The following is a 15,469-nucleotide window of genomic DNA, read 5'->3' on the forward strand; positions in this document are numbered from 1 at the left end:
CCTGGGTCAGGCACACCTGCTTCCAAGGGCATTGATTATGGATCAAAGTAAAATGGAATCCTGGATAACTGCAGGATTTCTTCTGTGTAGCATGAAGCTGTTTAATGGTCTACTTGTCGGGGGTTTTAAGTGTAATCAATAAAGAAGGCTGTATTCTTTTATTTTAATCAGTCAATGCATCAAGACCTCCTCACTTACAGCAAGCGACGGTGTCTCATCTGCATATTGAAGGTTATGAATAAGCTTGCCATTTTTAATTATTAATTTTACTTGAATATAATATGAATGATATCTTTTGTGGAATGGGCACAGATATGGCTCTCTGCCAGTCAGTTGGCTAGATAGCAGTCTTCCAAGTCTCTTGGCATACGCAAGCACGTCAAGTACTGCATCGGCTTGTTGAAACATCATAGTTGATATTCCATCATTCCAAGAGCCTTGCTTTATGTTCATGCCTCAGTGCAGGTTGGAATTCTTTCTTCATTATCATTGATTCTTGATCACTTGCTACTCTCTGACATGGTTGACCATCAACTCCTCTTAGGACAGAGACTCTGGGTATTTGTTCTATCTTCTTTTTAAAAATAAATTGTTTAATGTAAATTAGATAGGCATTTACATTTCAGGTCATCAATTTAGTATTCAACAGGTTAAGCTACTAATACCACCCTCCTTCCCCCCCCCCCCCCCCCCGTGGTTTCCCTTTCCCCCACTACTTCATTTCTTTTCTGCCTCTCATGGACCACTCGCTCCCTTGTCACCAAAGTTAACACTTCACAGCAGCCTAGCCCAAGCAAACGTTTGAGACAGAAGAACCAGTCCTGCCCCTCACAATAATTTAAAAATTATTCAAGAGCCATAAATATATATACTTTTAATTTACTATTTTAAGTTTTATTGGCACTTCATCCACATGTCATGTAATTCATTAATTCAGTCATATTAAGATTTGTACAATTATGACCACAGTCATATGAGAAGGTACTTGCAGATTTGTTTGTTTTTTGTTGTTGTTAGAGTGGGTTTTATGCCAGTTGTGGCTTTTTTACTAGGCAACAACAACAAAAAAACAATTATGACCACAATCAATCCTAGAACATTTTCTTCTTCCTTGTACTCACTGTTGTGCATGTAATTATTTTTTAAATTGTGGCAAAAATATGCAGAACAAAAGCATTCTCAACTTTAACTTCTACATGTATAATTCAATAATATAGATTATAGCCATAAATGTATTTTTACAAATGAAATCACCATTATCTGAATAACATCCTTAATTTTTTTCCAATTTTACTTCAGAGCCACGTGTATGTACCAAAGGAGCCCCATATGACTGGAGAGCCACAGTTTGCCGACCACGCTCTATCTAGCCCATCATTTGTCCACCCTTAGCTCCCACCAGCAATCTCCAAAGTCTATTCCCTTTGGTTTCAGTCTTTATCGTCATTTTTGCTCCACCCCCCTCCTCCCTCCTACTTTACAACAGTGGTCTCATAAAATATTTGTTCATTCCATACTTTCTTTTTAAAAAATATTTATTGGGGCTCATACAACTCTTATCACAATCCATACATCCATCCACTGTATGTCAAGCACATTTGTACATTTGTTGCCCTTATCATTCTCAAAGCATTTGCTTTCTACTTGAGCCCTTGGTATCAGCTCCTCATTTTTCCCCTCCCTCCCTGTTCCCTTCTCCCTCATGAACCTTGATAATTTATAAATTATTATTATTTTGTCATAATTTTCCCTGTCCGACATCTCCCTTCATCCACTTTTCTGTTGTCTATCCCCCAGGGAGGAGGTCACATATAGATCCTTGTAATCGGTTCTCCCTTTCCAACCCACCCTCTCTCTAACCTCCCAGTATCGCCACTCTCACCACTGGCCCCAAAGGGATCATCTGCCCTGGATTCCCTGTGTTTCCACTTCCCATCTGTACCAGTATACGTCCTCTGGTCTAGCTGGATTTGTAAGGTAGAATTAAGATCATGCTAGTGGGGGAGGAAGCATTAAGAACTAGAAGAAAGTTGTATGTTTCATCTTTGCTACACTGCACCCTGACTGGCTCATTTCCTCCCTGCGACCCTTCCATAAGGGGATGTCCAGTTGCCTACAGATGGGCTTTGGGCCCCTAATCTCTACTCCCCCTCAATCACAATGATATGATTTTTGTTCTTGATGTCTGTTACCTCATCCCTTAGACACCTCATGGTCACACAGGCTGGCGTGCTTCTTCCATGTGGGTTTTGTTGCTTCTGAGCTAGATAGCAGCTTGTTTACCTTCAAGTCTTTAAGACCCCTGATGCTAGGTCTTTTGATAGCCGGGCACCATCAGCTTTCTTCATTCTATTTTTTTTATGCTTCCTGTGTTGTTCAATGTTTTGACCTTATAACTCTTAAGTATTTCAACTCAAGGCTTACTTTTTTTGTTGTTTTTTCAGTTATTTCAACTTGAAAAGCGCCAAGCATTTTCTTCCCTTTCAGGGTTCTATCCCTAGGTCTTTGCATGTTTTATTATAAGACTCTGTTTTGTCTTCTAGAATTACCCTTTTTTCTGCCCTTCTGGTCAGCTCTTTTAAGTCATTACTTCTTTCATTCATTTTAGCTACTCTGAGTTCCAAAGCAGGTTTCAGATTGTCTTTGGGGGAGGAGGGAGACATTTTTGTTTTATTAGGATGGGAGGATTAGACTAATTCAACTTAAGTTTCTTGTGATGTGCTCTAGAAATACAAGTGAACTATTTAAACATATCATGATTATTATTGAAAGAGATTCATGGATTTGGGGGTAATAAATCGACTTAGAAGTCTGTTTCATTGGAGGAGAAAAGCAAGTTCACATTCTCCTTCAGCTTTAATGCAATACGAAATGGAGAATGAAACTCTATTGCTTTACCTGGAAAAGCAAATCTAAATTTTTGTAGCATTTACTATGCAGAAGGTGGCACAGCGATTAAGTGATCAGTTCTTAACCAAAGACTGATGGTTTGACCCCACCAACGATTCCATGAGAAAAAGATGGTACAGTCTGCTTCCATAATGTTTGCAGGATATTGCACAACTGCCTATGGGGCAAATATCCTTTGCCCAGTGTGTTCTCTGTGAGCTGGAATCGATGTGATAGCAACATATTTTTAGTGGTGTTTATTTTGATAAATGCTACCATTCTTTGAGTGGTTAGCATGTAGAAGGACATAGCAAAAAGATTTTCTCTTACTAATCAATTAATCATCACAATAAATTTCTGTAATGATATTGAGCAAAAGACATTAATGCCATAATAATAGGTATCTCAGATTCTCTTCTGACAACCGTTTTGGACTTTCTTTACTGTCTTTTTTTAAAGTTTTTTTAATTAAAAAAATTTAACAGTTTTATTGGCATATAATTCACATATCATACAATTTAATAGTTCAGACACATCAAGAGGAATTAGACAGTTCTCACCACAATCAGCTTTTGAACATTTTCCTCCTTCTTGTGCTTACATTAATATCTCCCCAGTTCCCGTCGGCTCCCCCTGCGATAGGCCGAAGGAACCACCACTAATGCAGCTGCTTTCTCTTTTGATTTGCCTCTCCTGGATTTCATATACAGAAAAACAAGACATGAAAACCAACGATAACAAAGTGAAATAGATGAAATCTTCAACAGAAAAGAAAACAGACAACATTTAAACACTAGGGCAAATTTCACATGGCTTAAAAGGGAGATCAAATGATGTCGTGTTAAGTTTTAACCCCTCCGTTCTGCAATAGTCCGCTCCCCAATGCATTCTGCATGATAGCAAAGGTACTCACGTCCCTGGCTGTACCCATGTGTATTTCATCTTCACTTTGTTTTTAACCAAAACAACTTTAAAAGGGAGATCAAATGATATTGCATTTCAACCCAACTACATCTGCTAGAATTGACTTTACTGTGTGATAACAAGGCTGTCCGCACATCTCAGCTGTGATCAGAGAGGATTCCCCAGAGGCTTCATCTAAAGACCCTGCGAATGGGTTTTGGGCTTCCGCTGTCATCTCTAGCTTCCTGCAATCAAGGTGTTCACAGTTGAAGTGCTAACACCATTTCCTCCTTTGGCTCTTGTAACGATCCTTTGCTTTTCCCGTATCTGATGCCCTTGCTGTTATGTCATCGTCATCTGGTTTCCAGTCATTAGTGTTTAGTACGTCAAATTGATTCTTGGGGTGGTCTCTAAAATTCAGAAGGGATATACTCAAGATTGCACTTTGGCGCGCACGGATTGCCCACCAAGGTCGCATTTTCCAACTACCGATCTTTCATCGTTCCCAACTTTTACATCCCAATCACCAGTCATTATCAGTTCGTCCTGACTGCATGTCAGATATAGAACAGATATAGAATGTTCTTAGGGAAAAAATAGTCTGCCTTGGTTTCAGGGGAAGAATTTTTCTTCCCTTCTATATTCCCAGAATGACAAAGAAACGTTAGAGACTGTTTGAACATCTCCCATCACCCCAAGACAAAAGCACTAGGCAGCCACATCGTCCTCTTTGACTAACTCCAGAGTGAGTGCCAACTGAATTTGGGTTGGAGGGTGGGGGTGGGGGCTATTTTGAATGTGCACAGAAATATAACTATTTGGCCATTTGTCCAGTACTGTACTCAGTTGTGCCACAAGCGATGCTCTAAGACATGGTTTCTGGTGTCAGACAGCTTAAAAAAATCTACTTGGGAGATGTGACAGACTCTTCCTGCATTAACCTGGCTGCACTTCATTCTCCACATAGCTCCTCGAGTGAACTCTCTAAAATCGCATCGTACTTCTCTATTTTAATCCCTTCGTTTTCTCTTATCTACACAGTAGAATCCTCATTCAACATACATTCCAAGTTCTTCATGAACGGATCCCTGCAACTTTTCAAACGTCATCCGTACCCTACACACACCCCCGGCCCTCCCCTCCAAACATCTCCCAGAAAACTGACAGGAGGAATTTATCTCAATTGGTATTCCTACGGCTTTTCCCCCCCTCCCCTCTCTACTCCTTTCCTCCTCCTGCCTGGTTGACTCCCTCAGAGCCAAGTTCCCACTTTCCTCTTCATAGAAAGACATCCCTCACTCTTCTCCCTCACTGCATAGTGTGGAGCAAGGTCTTGAACATAAGTCAAAGTTCGATAATTCGGAGTCACAGACGATGTCTAGGCAGGGGAGAAACATGAGTAGTGCAGGGGGGTTGTAAAATGTGAATACGCTTGGCAGAGACTTGGGTGGGTTTAGAGAAGGCTCAGTTGGAAAGGAAGAGGTTGGGGAAACACTGATGATTTGGCAGTGAATATATAAGGAGGCAGTGGAAATATGACTTGTGGATCATCACGAAGAAACCTGTAGTGAAACTTTTAAAAAAAGTAGTATCCTCTATTTACGAGTCTTAGAAATTTACCTTTGTGACTATCTGAATGCAATGCGATACTAGTCACTAGTTCTAAATTCTTATAACTAACTCATTATGGGGTGTCTCAGATGAATTGTCAAGGATACCAAAGTTAAGAGACAAATTATAGAAATTAATTGATTTAGAAATCTCCAGAATATACCTACTTATTACTTTACCAATATGCTCTTACCAGTTTATAATCACAAGGTTCATATTCTGATCACGCAAATAAAATATATAATATAGAGACATGCAATATAAAAGACCATTTATGTGCATTTTGTTTAAACCTAATCACATTTAAATGGAGACCTGGTAGTGTAGTGGTTAAGCATTGGGCTGGGATCTGAATGGCACCCAGTTCAAAACCAGCAGCAGCTCTGAGGGAGAAAGATGGGGCTTTCTAGTCCCGGAAACCCACAAGGGGCAGTGGGAATCACATTGAAATCGTTGTCATTGAGTGTTGGAATCCTGAAAGAAAAGACGCTCTTCTGAAAGGGAGTGCTGCTTTTGTCTCTTTAATCAAAGCAGAATATATGAAAGTGTTATTTCTTTGATAGTCCCCATTGTCTCCGGATAAGGGAAGCTGGAGTTGGATTTCTGTAGTGTGCTTACAGATACAGGATGGAGTCAGAACAGAGGCTTTTTGATATAATACTCAATTTAACCAATTGGATAATTATGCTGCTCACAAAACCCATAAAGAAAATATTGTGATTATGGAAATAAACTTTTAACTCTAACAGTAATTGATAATTTTGGATAATATTTGCATAACAAATGATAAACCCATTGCTACTGAGTTGACTTTGACTCACAGTATCCTTATAGTGCAAAGAAGAACTCCTTAGGATAAGTCTTTACACGAGACCATCTTTCTCCTTGGAGAAGCTAGTATGTTTGAACTGATAACCTTGAGGTTAATAGCTCAGTGACTAGCCCACTTTGCCTCCAGGGCTCCTTTTAAAGTGGGTGAAGGGCGACAGAGGATGATGTAAGATATGAAAATAATAATCTAACTTATCAATGGTTCATGAGGGAAAGTGGGTGAGGGAGGGAGGGGGGAAAATGAGGAGCTGATATCAAGGGCTCTAGTAGAAAGAAAATGCTTTGAAAATGATGATGGCAGCATATGTGCAAATGTGCTTGACACAGTGGATGAATTATGGATTAAGATAAGAGATGAGCCCCCAATAAAAGTATTTAAGAAATAAATACATGAAAATACTTGCCTAGCTGCCCGGAATAAAAGATGTTTTTATCCTAACAGTTGCTCAAGGATCATGTCATTCAGATGTAAAATTCAGACCAGTAACGAGAGAGAAAGAAAAAAAAATTGTTTTATTAGGGTTAGACTTTGTCAGTCTTCTGAGCTACTTGGAATTCTTCTACCATGGAATCCAACCCCTCCCTGGTTCGCCCCTCTCCCAAAATTTGCTTTGACCTAGATTGCTTATTTGAAATGAGAGGGGGGAGTTCAAAGTTGTTCTAAGACTACCAACTTCATTTCCCCTAGAGTGGGCTCCACAAATGATCGCAGTCTTCTTAGAAGAAAAGGTCTGAGTAATGTTGCTTGAGCCCATGCTAATTTGAATATCCGCTAATAAAGCATCGTCTGCGTTAGGAAACATCAAAAGCATGGACAGTTATTTGGAGTGAAAGATTGCAAAGTTATACTGATGTCACAATTATCCTTAGTGACTGGTTCAATGAAAATCAACTAGAAAAAAAATCTAATTTAACATCACTGATAAACTTACCAGAATAAAAAATCTGAGCTACAGCAAAGTGTAATTAAAGCTTACACGCTGATTCACCTCCCTTTCCATAACATATTCATTCTTGAAAAGGTGTGAAAATAAAATTTTTGTGAATCAAGTTCTATTTTTAAAACCACATCTTATTTTTTGCAAATTGCCTTATAAATGTAAATGCATTTGAATGTGTTCTCTGTCAGGTAAATAAATGTTTCTCAGCAACTCTGTTCGGGGGAATTATAGGAGAAGAAGGCGCCTGAGTGATCCGTGCAGACACACAGAAAGTGGTAGAACCAGGGCTCAAGACCAAGTCCACAGATGTCTTGATGTAGGACATCGCAGACTCGTTTTGTGATGTACACCTGCTCTGGTTTTTATTTTTAGTAAAACTCGACTTTCATGTTGAGTTTATTTAACGCAGTATACACCTGTATGTTGTATAGGTATGTGTAAATATTGTTTATTTGCTTCTATATTTGAAGAAGGATGTGACTGAGTTTATTCAATAGTCATAATATTTTTTTAAATCATTTTACTGGGGCTCGTACAACTCTTATCACAATCCATACAATAGTAATAATAGTATATATTTCATTTCATTCTCTACTTGAACATAAAATAAAGACTTCCCTAAAGAGATATGTTTTCATTCTGGTTAATATTTGTCTTTCTTTTCTTTTTTTTTCATTCCATCTAATCCAAATTTCTTTAGAAATTTAGAACTAATTCTCCTTTTATCCACCATCCTGATCTCAAACTCGTGACTGCCTAAGGCTAACTAATCTGCAGTGTCTGTTGTGTGTGATTGGCTTTTTAACCAGAGAAACCATATCCTGTGCCTCCTGTACGTTGAATATCAGATGCCACGGCTTTCCTTACGTGTGCATTCCTCCGAAGATAGTCCACGGTGTAAACAACTAATCTTTTTTTTTTTTTTCTGCTACCAACAGCTACCTTGTAGTTATTTTGGGAACAATTAAGCGGGTCTCAGTACTTTCGTGGGAAAACTAAAGATGTTTATGAGTTATGTGAGCAACTTAAGACTCAACATTCACAAAGCATTGGGAGTTACTCACTTAGAGAAATGATAGGTGATAGTTCTTAATCCTTAGAGCGAGAATTATGATAATGCCTTAACAGTTTTGCTAAACAGCTCAGAAATGCCACCGTCAAAACAATGGGCAGCAGTGGAAAGGAGGAACCGAGCCTGATTATTAAATCTCTTTGCAATTTTAAGCAGATAGCTTAAAATTCCCTATTTTTAAATGGTGTAAACTACATCACAGAATATTGTAAAGAGACACATAAGATACATTGAGCTCCTTAAGAAAGGTAATATTGAAATATAGGGAATTTATTTAAATTGCTTTTTAAAGCCTACCTCTAGCAACAATCAGAAATAAATATTCTATTTTAATAAGCCCAATATTCAAATGTACTGATTAGCTATTCAGTAGGATACAATACTCCACTTGGGTTCTTTCCAAAGATCTGCACACATTTTAACCCCCTTGGCAGCCCTGGCGACACAGGGAGCGGCTTCACGGTTGCACACTGCCAGCTCAACAATTCAAACCTAATACCTTTAGGGAGAAGCTGAGGGCACCTCTGCTCCTGTTAAGATTATAATCTCAGCAACCCGTATAGGGTCATATGAGTCAGAACCGACTCTCTGGTAGTGGATTGGGTTTGGGTTTTCTGGCAGGAATCTTAGCCTTTGTGGATGGAAGGAGAAGTCTGGTTGAACTCAACTACCCTGGGCATTGAGGTGACCGCTGCAAGTTCCCAGCTGCCTCCTCCAAGACAATTTGAGATTGAAAATTGCTTGCTTCCCAGCCTGCATTTATTGTTGTCTTTTGAAATGTTGAGTTTACAGCAATTTATTGGCAAAGCATGTTGGTTTGTAATCTCTTTACTCTTCTCCAAGCTCTGCTGGCCCTCAGAAGAAGGTGGAGGGTGATACTGCAGGTGCTCATGTGTTCGCATTGTCAATTGCACCTGACTGTAATATATTCATTTGTCAAACAGTTGAACATTTGGACCCTGGATATTCTCAAAATACTTTTTTAAAACAACAACAAATCTGTTTTATTACATATTATCAGTTAACAAACTTCTGCCAGGCCACGGTCTTTATAGCCAAGATTTCTGTTTTTTCTGTTGCATTGGAAGGAGGTAGGAGAGAATAAGTAGCCCCTTTCTCTTCCCTCCTCTTCTTCACTCGCCGTGTTTTGAGGTCCCAAGACCCTTCAAGATCAGAGTCTTAGTGTTGGGTAGACCTGTATGATCCAGCCTCCTCCTACTCACCTGCAAAACCCTGTGGAGTGGTAAGTGGGGAGGAGGGACTGAGCACTGGGGGCAATGATGGGGACTGCTGGCAGTCTAGGCAGGAGCCTCTCAGCCAGGTACTGCTGGGGGAGTCCTCACAGCCTCTCACAACTTCAGCTCCAGGGTTCTAGGCAGCAGATTCCTTTTGTTCAGTCAGGGGCCACATGCCAGACATTCTCAGTCATAGACTTAACAACTAAAGGCTGCCTGAACTTTTGTCAGCCTCTGTGGTGAAACCAGCCCCCTCGGAGATGCCTGGTTCAACTCAGCTTCCTTGAGCCTGAAGTAACAGAAGCCTGCAGCTGCCTCCTCTAAGACCTCTTGAGACCTGAAAACTGCTGGCCGGCCAGCTTGCTTGGATCCAAGAAACAAGGATATATGTACACACAATAATATGGGATGAATTCATACTTCTTACTTCTCTCTGCCAACAACAATCCCTACCCTTCCTCTCAAAATAATTTGTGAGTTTGCTGTTTGACTTTGAAAATGTTAGTATCCCTGACATCACCCCCCACACTGCCACCGCCGCCACTAGGATTTTAAAAGAATGCCACATGACTTAAAATGCATGTGGGTTACAATTAGGGAGCTAGACATTACCTAGATTTTGGAGCTCTTCAATGATTTCAACTAGCCTTGAAAAACAATGATGTACAGACCTTGCAAAAGAAGGGGGAAAAAAATCAGAGAAAAAGATAAAGGAGATAAAGATGAACTCAGTAGTCTTCTGACTGGCCCCGTCCCACCCCCAAACATTTTAAGATGTGTGACACATCAATTGAGAATCCGTATCAGCTCACAAAGCTGAGCAGAAAGGGTGCCTCCTACTTCTTGTTTACATGAGAGTCGGCTGGCTATTAGACTACACCAAGAAGAATGAGCCACGTGTTTGCCAAAAACAGCCATCTTTAGTGTCGTTTGGTTTCCTCTGCTGCCTAACTCTCACCTTCCCAATTCCCTCAACCTGAGCTGTGGCCTTTTTCAGGTGGAACTGCTTTTTCCCCCATTTTTTGCCCTTGTTGACCCATCTTGTAGATCAGACAAGGCACCTTATCTGAAAGTACTGAGTCACCAGGATTCTTACCTACTGAGTACAAGAAGCTTCGGTGTTCCTGCCCTGGGACACATTTTCCTTGTTCTTCCCTGAGAAAGTGAACTTGGATAGTATTAACCCCCTACAGTAAGTGAACTTGGATAGTATTAACCTCCTACAGTAAACTAATGAGTGAGTCAGCCTTAGATTCTTAAGGGTGGCAACCAAAACATACTTAGATTCTTAATGAATTCCCTTTCTCTTTCCTCTTCACACACACCTTTTAAAATTAGACCTCTATTGTGAAACGTTTGTAACAACGCAAATATTGTGAGATCCTTTGATTCTGTGTGCCACATCCGGATGGTGTTAAAGCGGCAATGAAAAGTCCTAATAGGAGTCTAATACTTGTGTCATTAGCCTAACGACATAAATGGAAAAATTCAGCCTCCTATGGTTATAGTCTGTAAGTATTGCTCGGCCCACTCATCTTCTGAATTATTTTAATTTGTGCTTGATTGCAGGGAATCTTCATCGAACCAGCAGTGTTCCTGAGTATGTGTACAACCTACACTTGGTCGAGAATGATTTTGCTACCGGGCGTTCCCTGGGTACTAAAACGTATGATATATTACAGGTAGGAGATCAAAGAATAATACTTCAGTTACCAGATCACCATGGAGACATTCTCAAACTTCCTTAGATTTCTTTTTTTTTTCATGCTTAACTGGTCCCAAGTATTACCATTCCCCAAATGAATTATGAGAAACTCCATTTTATGTGAATGTCAGGGGAACCTGGGAGCTTGAAGCTGCGTGGAGACCTAGTGCAAATAAACCAGACCCAAATCAACCAAGTTTGTTGTGTGGAAGTCTTTCCCCACATTGGGACCACTTTTTCCACCCGAGCCCGAGAAACGTACACCTTGTTTAATGGTCCTGGGGTAGCTATTGCTGTGGTTCCCTCCCATCAAAGCACCCCCAGGTCATGGTGACCGTGCATGCTGCCCGGTCCTGGCCCCTATTCACCATCCTTGGTGTGATTGAGGTCAGAGCGCGCGTCTTCGACAAAGGCAGGACCTGATGGCAAAGCGCTCACCCAAGCTTTATTTCTCGCACGTGTAGGCAGGCACCACAGCCACGTACGAAACCCGCTGGGGGCGAGGCCCCGCGCAGTACAGCTCGCAGAAGTCGGTGGAAGAGCGGTCCTGGAGGCAGCCTCTGCGGAGGCTGGAGATGTCCCCGGACAGCAGCCCCGAGAGAGCTCACTACGCGCACAGCGACTTCCAGTACAGCCAGCGGAGCCAGTCGGGGCATACTCTGCCGCACCGAGAGAGCAGGCGGTCCGCCCTGCTCGTGCCACCCAGATACGCCCGCTCAGAAATCGTCGGCTTCGGCCAGCCGAGCACTGTTGGCAGACCGCGCCAGAGAGAGTACCGCTACGGGTCCGCTGCCCACAGCGGCCTGGACGCCGTGCTCGTCAGCCCGGCGGTGCCCACGTGCCCCAGGCCCGGGACCAGCCACAGCATGGGCAACCTCCTGGAGAAGGAGAACTACCTGACTGCCAGTTCTGTGGCTGGGCAAGTGAGGACCGTGGCGTCCCTGCAGTCCGCCACCCAGGACAGGGCGCACAGGACCTCCTGGAACCAGGCCTCCTTCCACAGCACCCGCACGGTGCGGGAAGCCCGGCCTGGTGGCGCCCTGGACGCCAGCGGGAGGAGGACGCACCTGACCGTCGGCCAGGTGGCAGCAGGAGGCAGTGGGAATTACCTCTCGGAGAGAAGCGCCCTCACCGACGCCCAGTTTGGGTAAGGCCCCGCCCCTTCCAACTCTGCAGTTCCGTCAGTGCCAGCACATTCTGTCCCCACAGCCCGTAGAACCAGCGAGCTGGCACGGCGGCGGGGGAGAGGAAGGCTTCCAGAGATACGGATGCAAAGAATGACTTCTTACCCTGCTGCCTACTTGACAATCGGCCCGTTTACTTCAGGGGGAAAGGCCAACGACCTGCCTGCTCAGATGGCATCTGGGGGAAATAATGATGTTTCAGTCCATCTGTTCCAGGTTAAGCTCTGGGCGTGTAGTGCTAACCAATTGGGTTGATAATCACAAGGTCAGCAGTTCAAAACTCCCTGCCGCTCTGTAGAGGAAAGACGGGGCTTTCTATTCTGAGTTACAGTCTCGGAAGCCCACAGGGGCAGTTCTACCTTGATCTTTAAGGTCACTATGAGTTGAATGGAGCTAAATGGTCCTGATTAAATACCGGATGGAGGTGTCTACCCCTGGGTGATATGAAAATCTCCTCTAAGTGATCGCAAATTCCAAGTAGATCAAGAAGTGGATAATTTCATGCATTTTTCTCAATAATTCCTTGAAATGAGAGAGAGAGGCACAAATATTGTTTCAAGTGCTGGCGTGAACCTGAAATGCCGTTCTGATCATCACAACCATAAAAAAAATGAGCACTAAGGAAAGGCGGCCGAATTGCAGATGCCGCTTTCTTTCCTTGGACGCCTGAGGCCTCTGAGCATTTTTCTAGCATCTGAGATGTGTAACGCATTTTGGGGCATCTACTGAATAATGAAACTAGCTTAATTTAAACTGTTACTCATTTGCCTTTCCTGTTTATGGCTTGACGAATTTAGTTTGTGGAACTTACCCTTGTGCAAGCTTACTGTCACAACAGATATTTTATTAACTGAGGAATGTTGAGAATTGGATGATTGATTAAATCAATATATCGTGAAGTGAGTTAGCATTGTGGCAAAATATCAAAGATGCGATTTTCATCGGAATTTCTAAAGTTTCCTAATGGAAGATATTATATTTAATGGTCCCTTTAAGTGAAATTGTGCAGTAATAACCTGTTGACGAGGGAAGCACTGGTGATAAACTCCTTTCCACACACAAAAAAAGGCATATTCTAACTATGAAGCAAGAAACATTTTTTTTATATTGGGGGCTCTTACATCTCTTGTCACAATCCATCCATCCGTCGATTGTATCGAGCACATTTGTACATATGTTGCCACCATCCTTTTCAAGGCATTTTCTTTCAACTTGAGCCCTTGATATCAGCTCCTCATTTTTTCCCTCCCTTATCTCTTTTTTTAGACGATCATTTTCATATCTTACATCATCTTCTGTCTCCCTTCACCCACTTTCCTGTTGTTTGTCCCCCTGAGAGGGGGTCGTATGTCAATCCTTGTGATGGATTCCCCCTTTCTCCCCCCACCTTGCAAGAAGCAATTTTTTTTTAATGGAGCAATGTTTGCCATGAGACTGATGTGATTTCTTAAAGAATGACAGTATTTTGTCATTTCTCAAGAGGATATTTTCCATGAGGTAATTAGTTATGGAGAGAAACGATTATGGAGGTCTTTTTTTAATTTAATAAATCTTTTTATTGGGGCTCATACAACTCTTATCACAATCCATACATACATCAGTTGAGCAAAGCACCCTTATACTTTCGTTGCATTTGTCATTCTCAAAATTCGCCTTCCACTTGGGTTCCTGGAATCAGCTCGGTTTCCCTTTTTCCCCCCTCTCCCCACTCCCCACTTCTTCCTGGTCCTTAATAGTTTATAAATAATTATTTTATCTTATCTTACACTGCCCAGCGTCTCCCCTCATCCACCTTCCCATTGCCCATCTCCCAGAGAGGAGGTTACACATAGATCTCCGAGATCGGTTCTCCCTTTCCACACCCCCTTCCCTCCTGGTGTCGCCACTCCCACCGCTGGTGTTGAGGGGGTTCGTCCATCCTAGATTCCCTGTGTTTCCAGATCCCTACTGCACCACTCTACATCCTCTGGTATAACCAGGTCTGCAAGGTAGAATTGGGGTCATGATAATTAGGAGGGGAGAAAGCGTTCAGGAACTAGAGGAAGGTTTTGAGTTTCATTGTTGTTACACTGAACCCTGAGTGACTCATCTCCTCCCCACTACCCCTCTACAAGGGATGTCCAGCTGTCTACAGATGGGCATTGGGTCCCCATCACGCACTCCCCCTCATTCACGGTGATGTGATTCACACACACAAACACCCCACCCCCGCCTTTGTTGTTTGAGACCTGGTCTCCTCTGCCCTTCATGATCACCCATGTTGGTGTGCTGCTTCTATATGGGCTTTGTTGCTTCTGGGCTAGATGGTCCCTTGTTTGCTTTCAAGCCTTTAAGTCCCCAGACGCTATAACTCTCAGTAGCCGGGCACCATCAGCCTTCTTCACCACACTTGCTTATGCACACCTTCGTCTTCAGCGTTTATGTGAGGAAGGTGATCACCCAATGATTGTTTTTGTTGGAGGTCTTCCAAGGGATTCAAACTTTAGCAAGTGCCTCCTATATTCGTAGACAGAGTTTTTAACTAAATGATTGAGACAGCAACAAAACCATCTCTGTCACCTCTCGTCTTTCATCAACAGGCATCTGTGTCCACGTGCTTCTTAAAGGCAGCTGACATGCACACTGCCACCTCTCGACTTCTCATTAGCCTGTTGCTAGGCAGCTTCATTCCCACTGTTTCTCTGGAACAGCCACGCACAACTGGACTGAGCTCACTCTGAGCATTTTGTGTCCATCCTAAGCAGATACATATGCTACTCCGTGTGTATTTTTAACGTGCCAGCAGCATGACAACCCTGTCTGTGAAATTCTTTCTTCCATTGGTTTTCAAGGGACCACCATCTTCTGCCTCCTTCTTAATCCCTGCACTCCCACCCCAACCTGTTGCTCCTTAGTCATTTTTGAATGCGCCTCTGCTGCACGCCCAATGATGTTGTCTTGGTTCTCTTCTGAGAGTCTCTCTGAGACCCGATATCAGCTCCATCTTTTATACTGAACTCCACATCTGTAAAGCTAACAACCTCCAGCACATGATATATGAAATATGGGTTAACCTAAATTCATCATCTCCTCCCTGTCTTCTATCCCTAATGCCGCTT

The 15,469-nt window shown here is 42.5% G+C and overlaps 1 protein-coding gene across 1 annotated transcript in view; it reads left to right on the plus strand.

Moving 5' to 3' along the window:
* The window catches only part of PKP2 (plakophilin 2), a 107,346-nt gene that overhangs the window by 10,985 nt on the left and 80,892 nt on the right, over positions 1 to 15,469 (plus strand). The window contains exons 2-3 of the mRNA XM_075551892.1: positions 11,052 to 11,164; positions 11,652 to 12,334. Coding sequence (XP_075408007.1) covers positions 11,052 to 11,164; positions 11,652 to 12,334 — 796 coding nt within the window. The remainder of the gene's footprint in view (positions 1 to 11,051; positions 11,165 to 11,651; positions 12,335 to 15,469) is intronic.

The sequence above is a fragment of the Tenrec ecaudatus genome, chromosome 6, assembly GCF_050624435.1.
Source record: "Tenrec ecaudatus isolate mTenEca1 chromosome 6, mTenEca1.hap1, whole genome shotgun sequence".
Lineage (NCBI taxonomy): Eukaryota > Metazoa > Chordata > Mammalia > Afrosoricida > Tenrecidae > Tenrec > Tenrec ecaudatus.